General features: G+C 34.8%; 1 protein-coding gene across 1 annotated transcript in view; it reads right to left on the bottom strand.

Annotated features, from left to right (window-relative positions):
- Positions 1 to 13667, bottom strand: part of LOC140049564 (nuclear protein AMMECR1-like) — a 46299-nt gene that overhangs the window by 24515 nt on the left and 8117 nt on the right. The window contains exon 3 of the mRNA XM_072094469.1: positions 10115 to 10229. Coding sequence (XP_071950570.1) covers positions 10115 to 10229 — 115 coding nt within the window. The remainder of the gene's footprint in view (positions 1 to 10114; positions 10230 to 13667) is intronic.

Below are 13667 nucleotides of genomic sequence, written 5' to 3'. Positions count from 1 at the left end.
TGATACCGTCGCCATGTTAAAAATAGGAATAAACGGGGGGTCCCGTAATTTCACCTATTCTACACTGTATGTAATATGTATACAGATTATATTGTCTATATGACACAAAATAACAGAATTCAGCAATAACAACATATCATATTCTTCAGTTCAGGTCATAATGCCATAATCTTTTTCTGTGTGCAATATTCTAACGTATCACGTGCACGTGGCGTTTGTCGTGCGGATAACTAACTCTAGTTCTTCTTTCTTTCTGTATGATTTTTGTGTAACGCTTTTCTCCAAAACTCGCAAACATAACATTTCGGTAACTATCTTAACATATTGACATTTACGTAACGTCAGCAAGCGAAGCTTTTCATGATGTTTACAATTGCGCAACGTGACGTACGCGCGATTTAACGATTTTGTCGTATTTAACATATGTCGAAAACCAAATAACATTTTAAAGTGAAACTTTGCAAAAGTTTAATTTATATCATGCGCTAACTTTCTGTTGAAAAAAAATTACGTGTTTTACACTAAGTTACGCGCGCACGCGCATTTAAAATTTCAAAATGCGCAAAATTAATTTATAATCAACTTTCTACGCGTTTCATGTCGTTTTAAGCATGTCAAAAATTCCCACGCGTGCGCACATTTTTAAGTGTGCGGTGCGCACGTAGCATTGAAAACGTTTTTTTTTCGAGTGATTTATGTTTTTCCAGCCTTTTCTAGTAATTTTACCAAATTTTAAACAATTTCGACTTAAAGATACGTCATACGAGCACGTCGAATTGGACAGTTTGCGCGCGTTTTTTATGAAAAGGTTAAAAAATTCGTTTAAAATATGCCTTTTTTTAAACAGTCGTAATTTCTAAACTAGACGGTCAACTTTTTGTGGATGACATATTCTGGAAGTAGATGAGTTGTAGATATCGGATCAGGTATTAATATGGCTAACCGGACATTGTGACGTCATTGTATGGCCACGCGAATATAAAATTTAGGATTTTTGTATCTTTCGTCATAGCTCATCACATTGAATAGAGCGCATCTCCACTTATTCGTTTTCCATTTTCACCCCGATTTTGATATTGTCTAGGTCAATCAACTATCTTTCGCATGAGTTAAAAATATTTTAATTTTTTTAACGTCATCATGCCTAAAAATTTAAATCACGTGTGGCATCAATTTCATCTTTACAGTAAATTTTAATCTGTTATAGCTCGTAAGAATAAAATGTGATAATCACGATTAAAACTTTTTCTGGAAGGTATTGGATTGTAGATACGAAATTATGTAAAAATGTTGCCAATCGGATGTTGTGACGTCATCATATGGCCAGTTAAATAAAAAAGGTCGTATTTTCATCTTTTGCGTCATAATTCATTACATTTAAAAGAGCGCGCATCAATATTTCACGTATTCAAATTTCTTCTACACGCTAATACGTTGTTGCTGAGATAATTTCCTTTCGAAATTGCTACCTTCGCGTTTCATTTTAAAACCGTCAACATGTTAAAAATTGCAATAAATAGCGGGTCCCGTAATTTCACCTATTCTACAGTACAGGACAGAATTATTGCAAAAATCCCAACGCATTCAACACGTTGTCGTTGCGTTGTGTTTGCGTTGCGTTGAACGGCTTTCAACGTTTAGTTGTTTATTCAACGAAAGTCATTATCAGCATGTCAAGTAAACAATTAGTTATTTCAACGCTAGCTGCTGCAGCACTAGACTGGCCGATTGCACGCCTGAACGATCAGTAACAACAACAGGCAAAATACCTATCGGCAGTCACTACCAGATATTTTAATATAAATAAAATATATATGAAGCTTAGATATATTTTTAAGTATTGAGCGGACAGTTACCAAATAAAACACACAGTGATATTTCCCAGTGTTTAGTGAAGGAAAACATCGAATAATAAGGTCGATGCCAAGTCTAACAGTTAACACTGTACTGTAGGCCTTCCGGGGGAAAACACGATCTCGCGTCGTAAAATCAAACAACGTGGAAATTACTGACATCAACACACGAGGCCGCCACCCTGGTTTCCTCAAGAAAAACACCACGTGTGTTATGACGTATTTAACGATCGTTAATGACGACGAAGTAATTAATTTTATTTAGGCCTACATTTTTTAGCTGTTCGAGATTCAAGAGATAAAGTTAAAATATTGTTTCTCTATTTTGGTTTTTATTTTATAATTGTCCCATTGTTTGTTGTAATGTAATTTGAAAGAACTAAAAAATTTGACGTGTCCGACACCCATGAACCAATTTAAATCTTTATAAATCGAACAACATTACATTTTTAAGTACAAAAAGCGTTTTGAATACGTTAACAATAGAGCGTGTTGAATGTGTTGAACCCGTTGACCGTTCATTGACGACGTTAAACAATTGAATCCCATAGCGTTGAACGCGTTGAAAACGTTGCGCGTTTTGAAAAGCATCACACTGTAAACTGATTAAAATGTTGGCTGTTCGCTCGCATATTCTCGCAACTCCCATCCCATTCATACAGTTTCAGGAGGAGGCCAATATAATTATATTAAGAAACAAAACAATAGTATGTTAAAGAGAAAACGCCTAAACCTCGCCTGTAATAATATATTGTCTTGCATCAGAATAAAGTGGTTCTTTATTCTGAATTGTTTGGTTATTCAAATATTTGTGGGTTACACCTTGGCGTGAATAATATGGTATGGCACAGGTTTTGATTTTAAAGAAAACGCCTAACATTGCCTATTGTCATCAAATTGGTCATTCCTATTTCTTGGTTATTATATTTAACGCTTTTCTCTGCATGGGTTACGTTAGGCATCACAATAATTAATTTATAATATAATACATGATAATGATATATTTATGGATAATAATAAAACTAAACGATTTTTTCCCTTTTAATTACGCGTTATTTCATAATGAATGAACTCTTCACCTTTCGATCAGTCCCTCACGTCACGAAAAGCATGCGTGAAAAAGACGACGACCATGCTGGATCGTTATGTTGGTGGTGTATTGTTGCCTTCCATGGCGGCGGGTGTAGGCTATGTTGTTTTTATAAATAATCGAGAAAAATGTAGTACAGTACTGCGAAGTTTTTAGTTTGGAAATAATTAATTACGATGTGACCTAGCCTCCAAGATTCACCGCCGCCTTAACTTTGGTATTTAATACTCCAGTTAATATAGGCACACAGTAATTGAGGACATGACCACGTACTTTTAACTGCGATGGCAGACGCGGCTCATATACACACGGGGCCTACTCGTTAGTAGTAGGCCTAGCCTAGTGTAATATATTAAGCTAGGTTTCCGCGGAAAAATACACATTATGTTTGTTTTCGTAAATATTTGTAATACTGTATTTTATACTATTACTACTACCGTATTTTCCGGAGTATAGGTCGAGACTTTGTGGGAAAATTTTAATTGCAAAATCGGGGGGTCGACTTATACTCCGACCATGCGATTTTTGAAAAAAATCAAGCCGAAAAAATATGTTCAAAAGCCGTCAGCTGTCAAGACCCAGCAAGGTCAGTGGCCTATCATCAATCACTCACAGAAGTTTTCAATTTAATACCTACATTGTACAAAATAATACAACTGCAACAAGTACTGGTCAATAAAATATTAATATATCACAATGACTCATTTTGATGTAAATATTACGCTTTTATTTTAAGATAATTAAGAATAAATAGTTTTCTTTATGCTTCTTATTCACTCTCGCGAAAACATCGTAACACACACCACAGACGTCGGAATGTCCATGCAGCATGTTTGTTATTGAGCGATATTTTCATCTATACACATGCGCAGTTTGTTTGTTTGTTCGTAATTACAATTACTGCGCATGTCTATTCATAAAATAAATTCTCCTTAGTCGGGCGCGTGTACATTTACAGATAACGCGATTTACAACTACTCGCCTGTACATTAATAAGCCTCCTAACGGAAAACTCGTTTTAATTTATTCGAGTGACGCGAAAAACATCGCTGATGGCAAGTAACGCTACATCGCTGTCATTTATTATAGGCTGGTGAAGACGGCGGCGAAGTTGTCATCATTACGTCCGTCCGTCCGATATTGATTAGGCCTACACTTTAATAATACAGTATAAACAAATAACCACATTTCATACATTTCTAGCCCTCTTTGAACTTTAAAGTAAGTTGTGTTATTAGCTGATTTTGGGGGTCGACTTATATTCAGGTCATACCAAAATCAACGATATTCTAGGCCAAAGTTGGGGGTCGACTTATACTTCGGGTCGACCTATACTCCGGAAAATACGGTACTACTAATACACACTGGCAATCTGTAAATACCATACGAATCCGATTGTTCGTTATTTCAACGCAAACTCAACGCAACACATTGTGTTGGTTGAATAAACAGTTCAACGAACTCAACACTTTCAACGCCAACGGACAACGCAGTTTCAACGCGTTGTCAACACTTTAACAATGCGTTGAATGCGTTCAAAATCTGCAATAATTCTGTCCGGTACTGTATGTATGTCACTGTATGTGATATGGATACAGATTAATATACTGTGTATACTATATATGAATTTAAATAATAAAATTCAGCAATAACAACATATTATATTCTTCAGTTCAGGTCATAATGCCAACGTGAACACTTCCTTTTGTCCTCAACCTATGCCCTTAATGTTAATGTTGCACCACTTGCGCGGCGGATAACCAAACTCGTCAAAGTGACGAGTTACATGTCTAGTTCTTATGATTCTTCTTTATTTCTCTCTGTACAGATTTTGTGTAACAAATATCTCAAAAAGTTTAATGTTAATGATTACCAAAATCTCACAATGTCTTTCAAATACTTTAACTTAGTCCTAATAAGCTTTTCAGCGTGATCACTCATCCGTACGTCATTTATACGCCATTTTGTGAAATCACATTATCAATCATATCTCCATAATTCATTATCACATATTAACGACATTCACAACACGTAAACTTCAGGTCAAGGGTAAAAATATTAGCAAATAAAAACGCACGCGCACGTAGGGTCATGCGCGTGAAATCGCGCGTTAAAAATTTAAAAAGCTCAAAATTAAGTTTTGATCAATTTAGAGCATGAATTGGGCCATTTTGCGTGTTTCAAAAAATTACTGCGCAAAAACACGTTTTTGCGCGCGCGATACTTAAAAAGCATAAAAATACGATTTTTTTTGTACAAATCGCATTCTACTCACCATCCTTAGTACATTTACCAAATTTGAGTCAGTTCCGATTTAAAATAACGCTATACGAGCAGGTTAAAAATGACAAAATGCGCAAATTAATTGCATCAAAGTGCTGAAAATGGTGAAAAATTAGGCATTTTTTAAATGAAAATATTTCTTAAGAATGCACGATGACCCCCAAATTTTTTAACTTATTCTGGAAGCCATTGAGTTGTATATATGAATTCATGTACATATTTTACGTACAAAATGTTATTACGTCATCAAATGGCCACTTAAATTTAAAATAAAGTTTTTTTTCTTTTTAGTCATATTTTATCACATTCAATAGAACGCATCTCTGTTATTTTGTGCCGATTTTCGCTCAAATTTTAGTATGTGATTGCTCAATTAATTGACTTTCTCAGGACTTGCCACTATTTTTATTTTGACGACATCATCACGCGTAAAAAGTTGAATAACGTAGGTCGTGTAATTTCACCTTTGCCGTAAATTTGAATATCTTACAGCTCTTCAGAATTTAAGGTTACCTTGATGATTATAATTTATTATGAAAGCTGATGAAATGTAGATATGAATTCATATAAAAATCAAGCCTATCGGATGTTGTGACGTTAACATATGGCCAGTTGAAGTTAAAAAGTAGTTTTTTCATCTTTTTCGTCAAAGTTATACAAATTTCAATTTCACAGCGCTTCTACGTGCCAAATTCTCTTCCAATTCTTATATTTATTTGCTCAATTCATTATCTTTCGAAATTGTCATCATCGAGTTTATTTTGATAATTCTATCATAACAAAAAATTAGAACATGATGTGTGTCCCGTAATTTCACCTATGCTACACTGTATATAGATATACATTAAATATATGTACATATTGTATATGGCATATAATAGGCACAACTCAGCACTATAAGCGTATAATGGGACGTCATACATCAACATTTTCTGATCGTATGATAACGTACAGTACGTGCATGTAAAAAAAAATTAATTTCAGTAAAATGATAAAAATGATCACCTATAATTCGTCAAAGTGACGAATTAAATTCTAGTTCATCTTCTTTCTTTCTGTATGATTTTTGTGTAACGCTTTTCTCTAAAACTCGCAAACATAACATTTCGGTAACTATCTTAACATATTGACATTTACGTAACGTCGTCAAGCGAAGCTTTTCATGACGTTTACAATTTCGCAACGTGAGTTACGCGCGATTTAACGATTTTGTCCTATTTAACATAGCTCGACAACCAAATAACATTTCAACTTGAAACTTTGCAAAAGTTTAATTTATATCATGCGCTAACTTTCTGTTGAAAAAAAATTGCGTGTTTTACACAAAGTTACGCGCGCAAGCGCATTTAAAATTTCAAAATGCGCAAAATTAATTTATAATCAACTTTCTACGCGTTTCATGTCGTTTTAAGCATGCCAAAAATTCCCACGCGTGCGCACATTTTTACGTGTGCGGTGCGCACGTAGCATTGAAAACATATTTTTTTCGCGTGATTTATATTTTTCCAGCCTTTTCTAGTAATTTTATCAAATTTTAAACAATTTCGACTTAAAGATACGTCATACGAGCACTAATGCGAATTGGACAATTTGCGCGCGTTTTTTATGAAAAGGTTAAAAAATTCGTTTAAAATATGCCTTTTTTTAAACAGTCGTAATTTCAAAACTAGACGGTCAACTTTTTGTGGATGGCATATTCTGGAAGTAGATGAGTTGTAGATATCGGATCAGGTATTAATATGGCTAACCGGACATTGTGACGTCATCGTATGGCCACGCGAATATAAATTTTAGGATTTTTGTATCTTTCGTCATCGCTCATCATATTGAATAGAGCGCATCTCCACTTATCCGTTTTCCATTTTCACCCCGATTTTGATATTGTCTAGGTCGATCAAGTATCTTTCGCCCGTGTTAAAAATATTTTAATTTTTTTTACGTCATCATGCCTAAAAATTTAAATCACGTGTGGCATTAATTTCATCTTTACAGTAAATTTTAATCTGTTACCTGTATAGCTCGTAAGAATAAAATGTGATAATCACGATTAAAACTTTTTCTAGAAGCTATTGAATTGTAGATACGAAATTATGTAAAAATGTTGCCAATCGGATGTTGTGACGTCATCATATGGCCAGTTAAATAAAAAAGGTCGTATTTTCATCTTTTGCGTCATAATTCATTACATTTAAAAGAGCGCGCATCAATATTTCACGTATTCAAATTTCTTCTACACGCTAATACGTTGTTGCTGAGATAATTTCCTTTCGGAATTGCTACCTTCGCGTTTCATTTTAAAACCGTCAACATGTTAAAAATTGCAATAAATAGCGGGTCCCGTAATTTCACCTATTCTACACTGTATGTGATATGGATACAGATTATACTGTGTATACTATATAAGAATTTAAATAATAAAATTCAGCAATAACAACATATCATATTCTTCAGTTCAGGTCATAATGCCAACGTGAACACTTCCTTTTGTCCTCAACCCATCGCCTTAATGTTAATGTTGCACCACTTGCGCGGCGGATAACCAAACTCGTCAAAGTGACGAGTTACATGTCTAGTTAGTTATCCGCTTAATAGCGGATAACTCCTTGTGATTGTATTGGATCAATTTTTTTTTTTCTGTATTATTAGTTATCCGCATTCACGGATAACTCCTTGTAACTGTCCTGTTTCATCATCTTTTTTTTTTTTTGGTTATCCGCAACTTAGTTGCAGGATAACCCTTGTGATTGTAAATATCTTTTTCATCTTCTTTGTTATTCTTCTTTCTTTCCCGGATTTTTGTCTACAGCATATCCCCTATTGCTTGTGACTATAACTGACTGAACTGTGACTATTGTGTATAAGTCGCACTTTTGACACGCAAATTTGACCTTTAAATTAGAAATTTAGACACGTGTCGCCCGACGTACCAGGCTAAAAAATAGCATGAATCGAATCGTAAATAGTATGCTTAGACCTATATTTTTATTTTACCGTGTAGGCCTCAGCCTATATATATTTTTATTTTACGGTAGGCCTAGGATACAGTATAATACATGATTATTTTAATAAATATAATTATAACATAACATAACATAACATACGAGCCCAAAAAGCTATTAAACGAATTAACAATCGTGTTAACAACGCGTTGTAACAACAATGACCGGACTGCTAATAACCCGTTATTTTGAGTCATCATAGGATTTCACGCAACATACCATAACAAGGACTGTTAATAACGCAACACTGAACGGCATGTCCGGTCTCCCGTTAATTACGCGTTAAACAATGGAGTGATCACAACAGCATAGTAGCTAGTAAACGGAGGGCTTGATATGCCTCACTGAACACGCCCAACCCCATTTAAATTAGCTCGCATATAACGGTAAATCGTTAAACTAGTTGCGTTACAACAAGTTTAACGGAGTAAAAACATTTGGGCACGCTCCCTTAGACGTGACACAAAATAGAGAGCGCACTAACATTTTTTCAATGGAATTGTCGAGGTTCATATAGTTAAGTTTGTGCAGGGAGTTGAAAACTCCCTGGTTTGTGCATGTTGCATTTGCGCGGATAACCCGAACTCATCAAAGTGACGAGTTCAAATCTAGTTGTTGTATTTTATATGATCAAAACAATTGTTCAAATTGTTTTTAATCATACAGCATTCATACAGTTATCAATTTAATAATAATCAACATAATAAAATTATGTACGACGGTACGTCGTATAAATGCTAAAAATATTTCTAGCAAACGAACACTCGTATCGTTGTTGAACGTGCAGATAATATAGGCCAAAGCACAGGGAAAAAGCGTTTCTGTCGGGGGAGAAATTTATACCATCCCAGCTCGATTATTTATTACCCAACAACACAGAAGCCGGCGGCCGGCCGGCCTTGCTGTTTATATAGTCCGCAATAAATGCACGTGTTTGTTTAGCTAAATCCCTGTTAGACTCTACCATTTCCCGAATGTTATTTTGTTTACTCTACTGACGCACTGCACGCACGAGGAAACTTTATTAAGGGTAAAATATGAAACTACATTATTGGAGCCTAAAATGCATAACGCATAAATATTGATTTTGATAAGATCATTCATTGAAGATACTATGTTTGTTTTGAATCTGAAAAGTACACCCCTATCGAAAAATAGACAATCCCGGTAAATAGCCGACCGTCGGCTGTCGAGTCGTCGATCGTTTGTGCAGCGCAACACGTGATAGTTTGGGTAGACTCCATCATCCATGTGTCGTGTAATGTCTGTCTCTCTGTGCATTATACCTCCATCATATTGAAAAAACAAAGAGACGCCTGGTACAACGAAACAAGTTGACGAAAATGGAGCTTGAAGTAAACAACATTATAACGAACAAAATAAATGCTTGAAGATCGACAAATGGACCTTTTAGTTGGACTTTATACTTTCGCCAAAATGATTATTTGATTATCTATTTTATCATATGTCATCGCCAAAATGGCTAAAGTAGCCGTTTTATTTTTCGCCAATCTGGAAACGTTTTTGCCCATGGCGACTTGGCGATCGGCCAGTGCGAGCCCAGGAAGTAAAATAAACTTTAGTATTGTTTATATAGATTTAGATAATATTTAATGTATCAGCAATTGGTTTTTATTTATACTTTATGTTGAGGTATCGCTACACTCTCGCTACTACTACTACTAGCCGCCTACTATCGTTCGGGCAGGCGGCGTAGGCCTCATCGTCTTCGTAGGCTACGCATAAAATAATCGTGTGTGTACGTAGGCTACGCGTGGTATGTTACAATCGTACATTACGCCACGCAATTACCACGAGGAATGGACGTGTAGATTACGTTGTATACGCGTAGGGAAAGTTGCAGTATTTATTATCTGTACTGTACTTACTTCCCAATCCTGATAATCTTTTGCATCTTGAAAATGACGTAAAACAGAAACAGAGCAATGTAGATGAGGGAGCTCTTCTTTAGCAATTGGAGGAAATCTACTATCTCGAAGAGCACTGAAATTAAAAAGATAAGACAATAGTATGTTACGAAAACCTGCAATTGCACAATCTACCTGGATCAATCTGTGCTTCTGTGCCCCTCTTGACCAGAACATATTCTTCTTTGATTCATACTTTAACAGGTGGTCAGACCTATGCTTTTTTTTTAAGTGCAGTTTTAAATTAGTTTAAATTTTGAGAGTGCGCACTCTGATAAAAATACTTTGACAAATTATTAAAATAAAAACAAATTGTATCACGAATAAAATTCGGAGCTACTGTATTTACGGCGGCTATTGATTTTGTTATACACTATCCCTTCACTTTGAAATACTAGAAAATGAAAGCAATACTTGATGAGGAATTTTATACTTTACTTTACTTTTGACTGTTCAGACTTTGCGAAAATAAAAGACGCTAAAGAAAAATTGTGCTGTGTGAATTAGATTTTTATATTTGAGGAATCTACCATTTTTCAACAAGGGTTATAAAATCTGAGCGTTACAGACGAACATTTCATAAGAATTTTCAATAAGGTTTATAGTAGTATCCCAATGAAGCAGATTTCGTTACCACGATTTGAACACGTTCGTGAAATTTAAAAAATGGGTATGTCTTTAGAAGTTAAAAATATACTATTTCTTATGTACCCATGTGAATAAATTATGTCTGGAAAGATTTTGATTAAGGGATTATTTTTATATATTTTTAATCTATGTTTATTAAATATTTTAATTTGAGTCTTTCTCATTATCAAAATCTGGTTAATTTAGTAAAATTGAAGTTAATTTATATTTCTGTTTGATAAACAACATTGTTTTATTTGACTTTGCGTGGACCTCGTGCACAGAGGCCAACCACTGAAAAAAATAATCCCGACCATAAACATCAGTGTTTACCATTTTCCTTACAGGGGGATTCAGTCTTCCTTTTACAGTATTACTAAAATACGTCGCCCAGGCAATGTGCAGGGTATTCATGTACTGTATTAGCATGTTAATTAATAATTTGATACCCTCGCCGTGGACTGTTCCATTTTCAGAACTAGTCTTCGCCGCACACGAGGCATGTCGAAAAATGTCGCCTCTCATGGAACATTTGCTTTGAACCATCAATTTTGCCGATTTTTAAAGTTATTTAACAAGTGGAATATTTATCAATCTCTATAATTAATATAAAGTAAGTACGTTAGGAAGAAATGTAATGAAGAAATTTAAGAAGCTTAAAATTTGCTATGCAGCAGCCGTAACCAATTCTATATAGACATTCCACTGTGGGTAATTCGCGTTCACCAATCAAATAGCCAGAATCCAAAATCATTTAACCGTGAGCTCTGCCGATCGCGGGAAAGATCAGTTAGTTTTGTTTTTGAACCTCATGGAATATTCACAATTTTGTTTAAAAAATGAAATAAATGGACATTCGTTATGGTATGTGTGCTTTTTCTCTAATAGATTTGAATAATAAAGGCCTTATATCGAGAAAATTGAAACTATAATAAAATATGTGGAACTATATTATTTTGGCATAGGAAGACAAAAAAATCCCAGGTCATGAGAGGTTGAATAGGGTAAGGTCACCGGACCGTTTGTACGGCCCTACGCGTTAGATGATATCATATTTTAACCACATTATTTACATGTTTGGTTGGATGTAATTGAAATAAAAAATAGTTGATCTGATGGAATGATATGTAAATAAACAAACAAACACTCAAAAGAATTATTTTACAGTTCAATTATTTTCAGAATAATAATACATAAAAATGTGTTTACCTATGGACAAAATAATTTCATCAATGACATCGCGCGCATGGTAACGTACTGTACTGTAATATAACGATATACTTTTATAAGTAAGAAATTGACCTTTGTATCAGAATTCAAATAGGTTCACAAACTTGACCCAGAAAGTCCAGAGGAGAGTTTGTCCAGATGTTTTAATGACCATTTAGTTTATAATAGAATCCCTAAAGAAAACACTTAGCTTAACTTTGTGACTGTTCCCATCGTAAAACAATTAGATATTGACAGTTTTTAGCAGAGATTCGACAGGGCCAATTCATCATTGTAACCTCCCCAGATAAGATCAATCACTCCCACTTAAACACCCCTGGATCAACTTAGGACCAATCGTTACCCTCACAGATTACGTAGTGACATATGCAAATGAACCGAAGCCAATATACCCCCAAGTTTCAGAAGGGCCCAGACACACCTTACAGCCACTTCTTCAGAAGCAGACCTACACACTTCACACCTCACCGACAGCATCACTGATCCTCCGTTCCTTATCTATACTTATAGTTGTATATTGTACTGAAGTATTATACTGAATAAACAATATGTGTTACGACAGTTAAGCGAGTAAGAGTCTTCATTAGTACCTCAACCCAAAACACTATATTACAGTACCCAGAGTTGTTTCATAATTTGCTAGTTGAAACTTGCAGTAACTAGCAAATGTTTGCCATTCGTAATTTGTCAAAAAAGGGTACTTTTTAGTAGGTATCCCAATGAAAGCGCACAGAGGGGTATCACTTTTGAAATATTGACGAAATTCGAAAAAGTAGTATGACTTTGATGTTAAATAAATCGTATTCAATCTTAATTAATACTTACAAAATTTATATTGTTTGAAAGTACTTGTTTTAATCTATGTATAAGTGTGTTTATAATTAAAATTAATGAATTAGTTGCCGAGAAAATGCGATTTTAAAACGGTTCTAAAATCCCGTCGAGCCGATTTCCGCGCGTTGAAAACCTCATCGGAAAATCCCCATCAGTTTTCAAAACACGATCGCACGATTACCATTGGAGCTAGCGGATTAATTTTTGTTGTATGTTATCAGGCTTTAAATAAGCTTTAATTTGATACGAAAATCGTCTTCTATAAATAGGTTTTTCGTAACGAAAAGTCAATTTTTGTGACAAAAATCCAATTTTGATTCACCGTTTATGGAAAAATATTATGGATTTTGGTATTAAATTATAGCTAAATCTACATTGAAATCGATAAAACATAGTTTACAAACGTATTGTGCATGGTAATTGTGCGAACTACATTTTAAAATGGTGCATGAGGCGTAAATCCCGTTCAAAATTTTAAAGATCCAACCATTATAATCCGGTGAATATTGTAGTGAGTAAAATATTGTACTCTAAAATACGCGCGTGTTTGTTGTGGCGTTTTCCGTTAAATACATTAATGCACCCTATCAGCGAATGGTACGTTCCATATTTTGAACACGTTGTTTAGTTTTCCTCGCTCGAGTTCGACCGGCTCGACGCGAGATGTGTGACAGCAGCGATGTCGGAGATTGACATGTCCTTTTCCGTCGTAGAATATCTGGTTTTACACATTAATTTAACAACTTAAAATTGATGTAATGTGCGGAAGATTTATTATGCAAGTATACAATGCAAATGCGTTAGGTTAAAATGTACCGAGGAA

This window comes from Antedon mediterranea, chromosome 5, assembly GCF_964355755.1.
Source record: "Antedon mediterranea chromosome 5, ecAntMedi1.1, whole genome shotgun sequence".
Taxonomy (NCBI): Eukaryota; Metazoa; Echinodermata; class Crinoidea; order Comatulida; family Antedonidae; genus Antedon; species Antedon mediterranea.
This window is presented reverse-complemented; position numbering and strand designations above follow the sequence as displayed.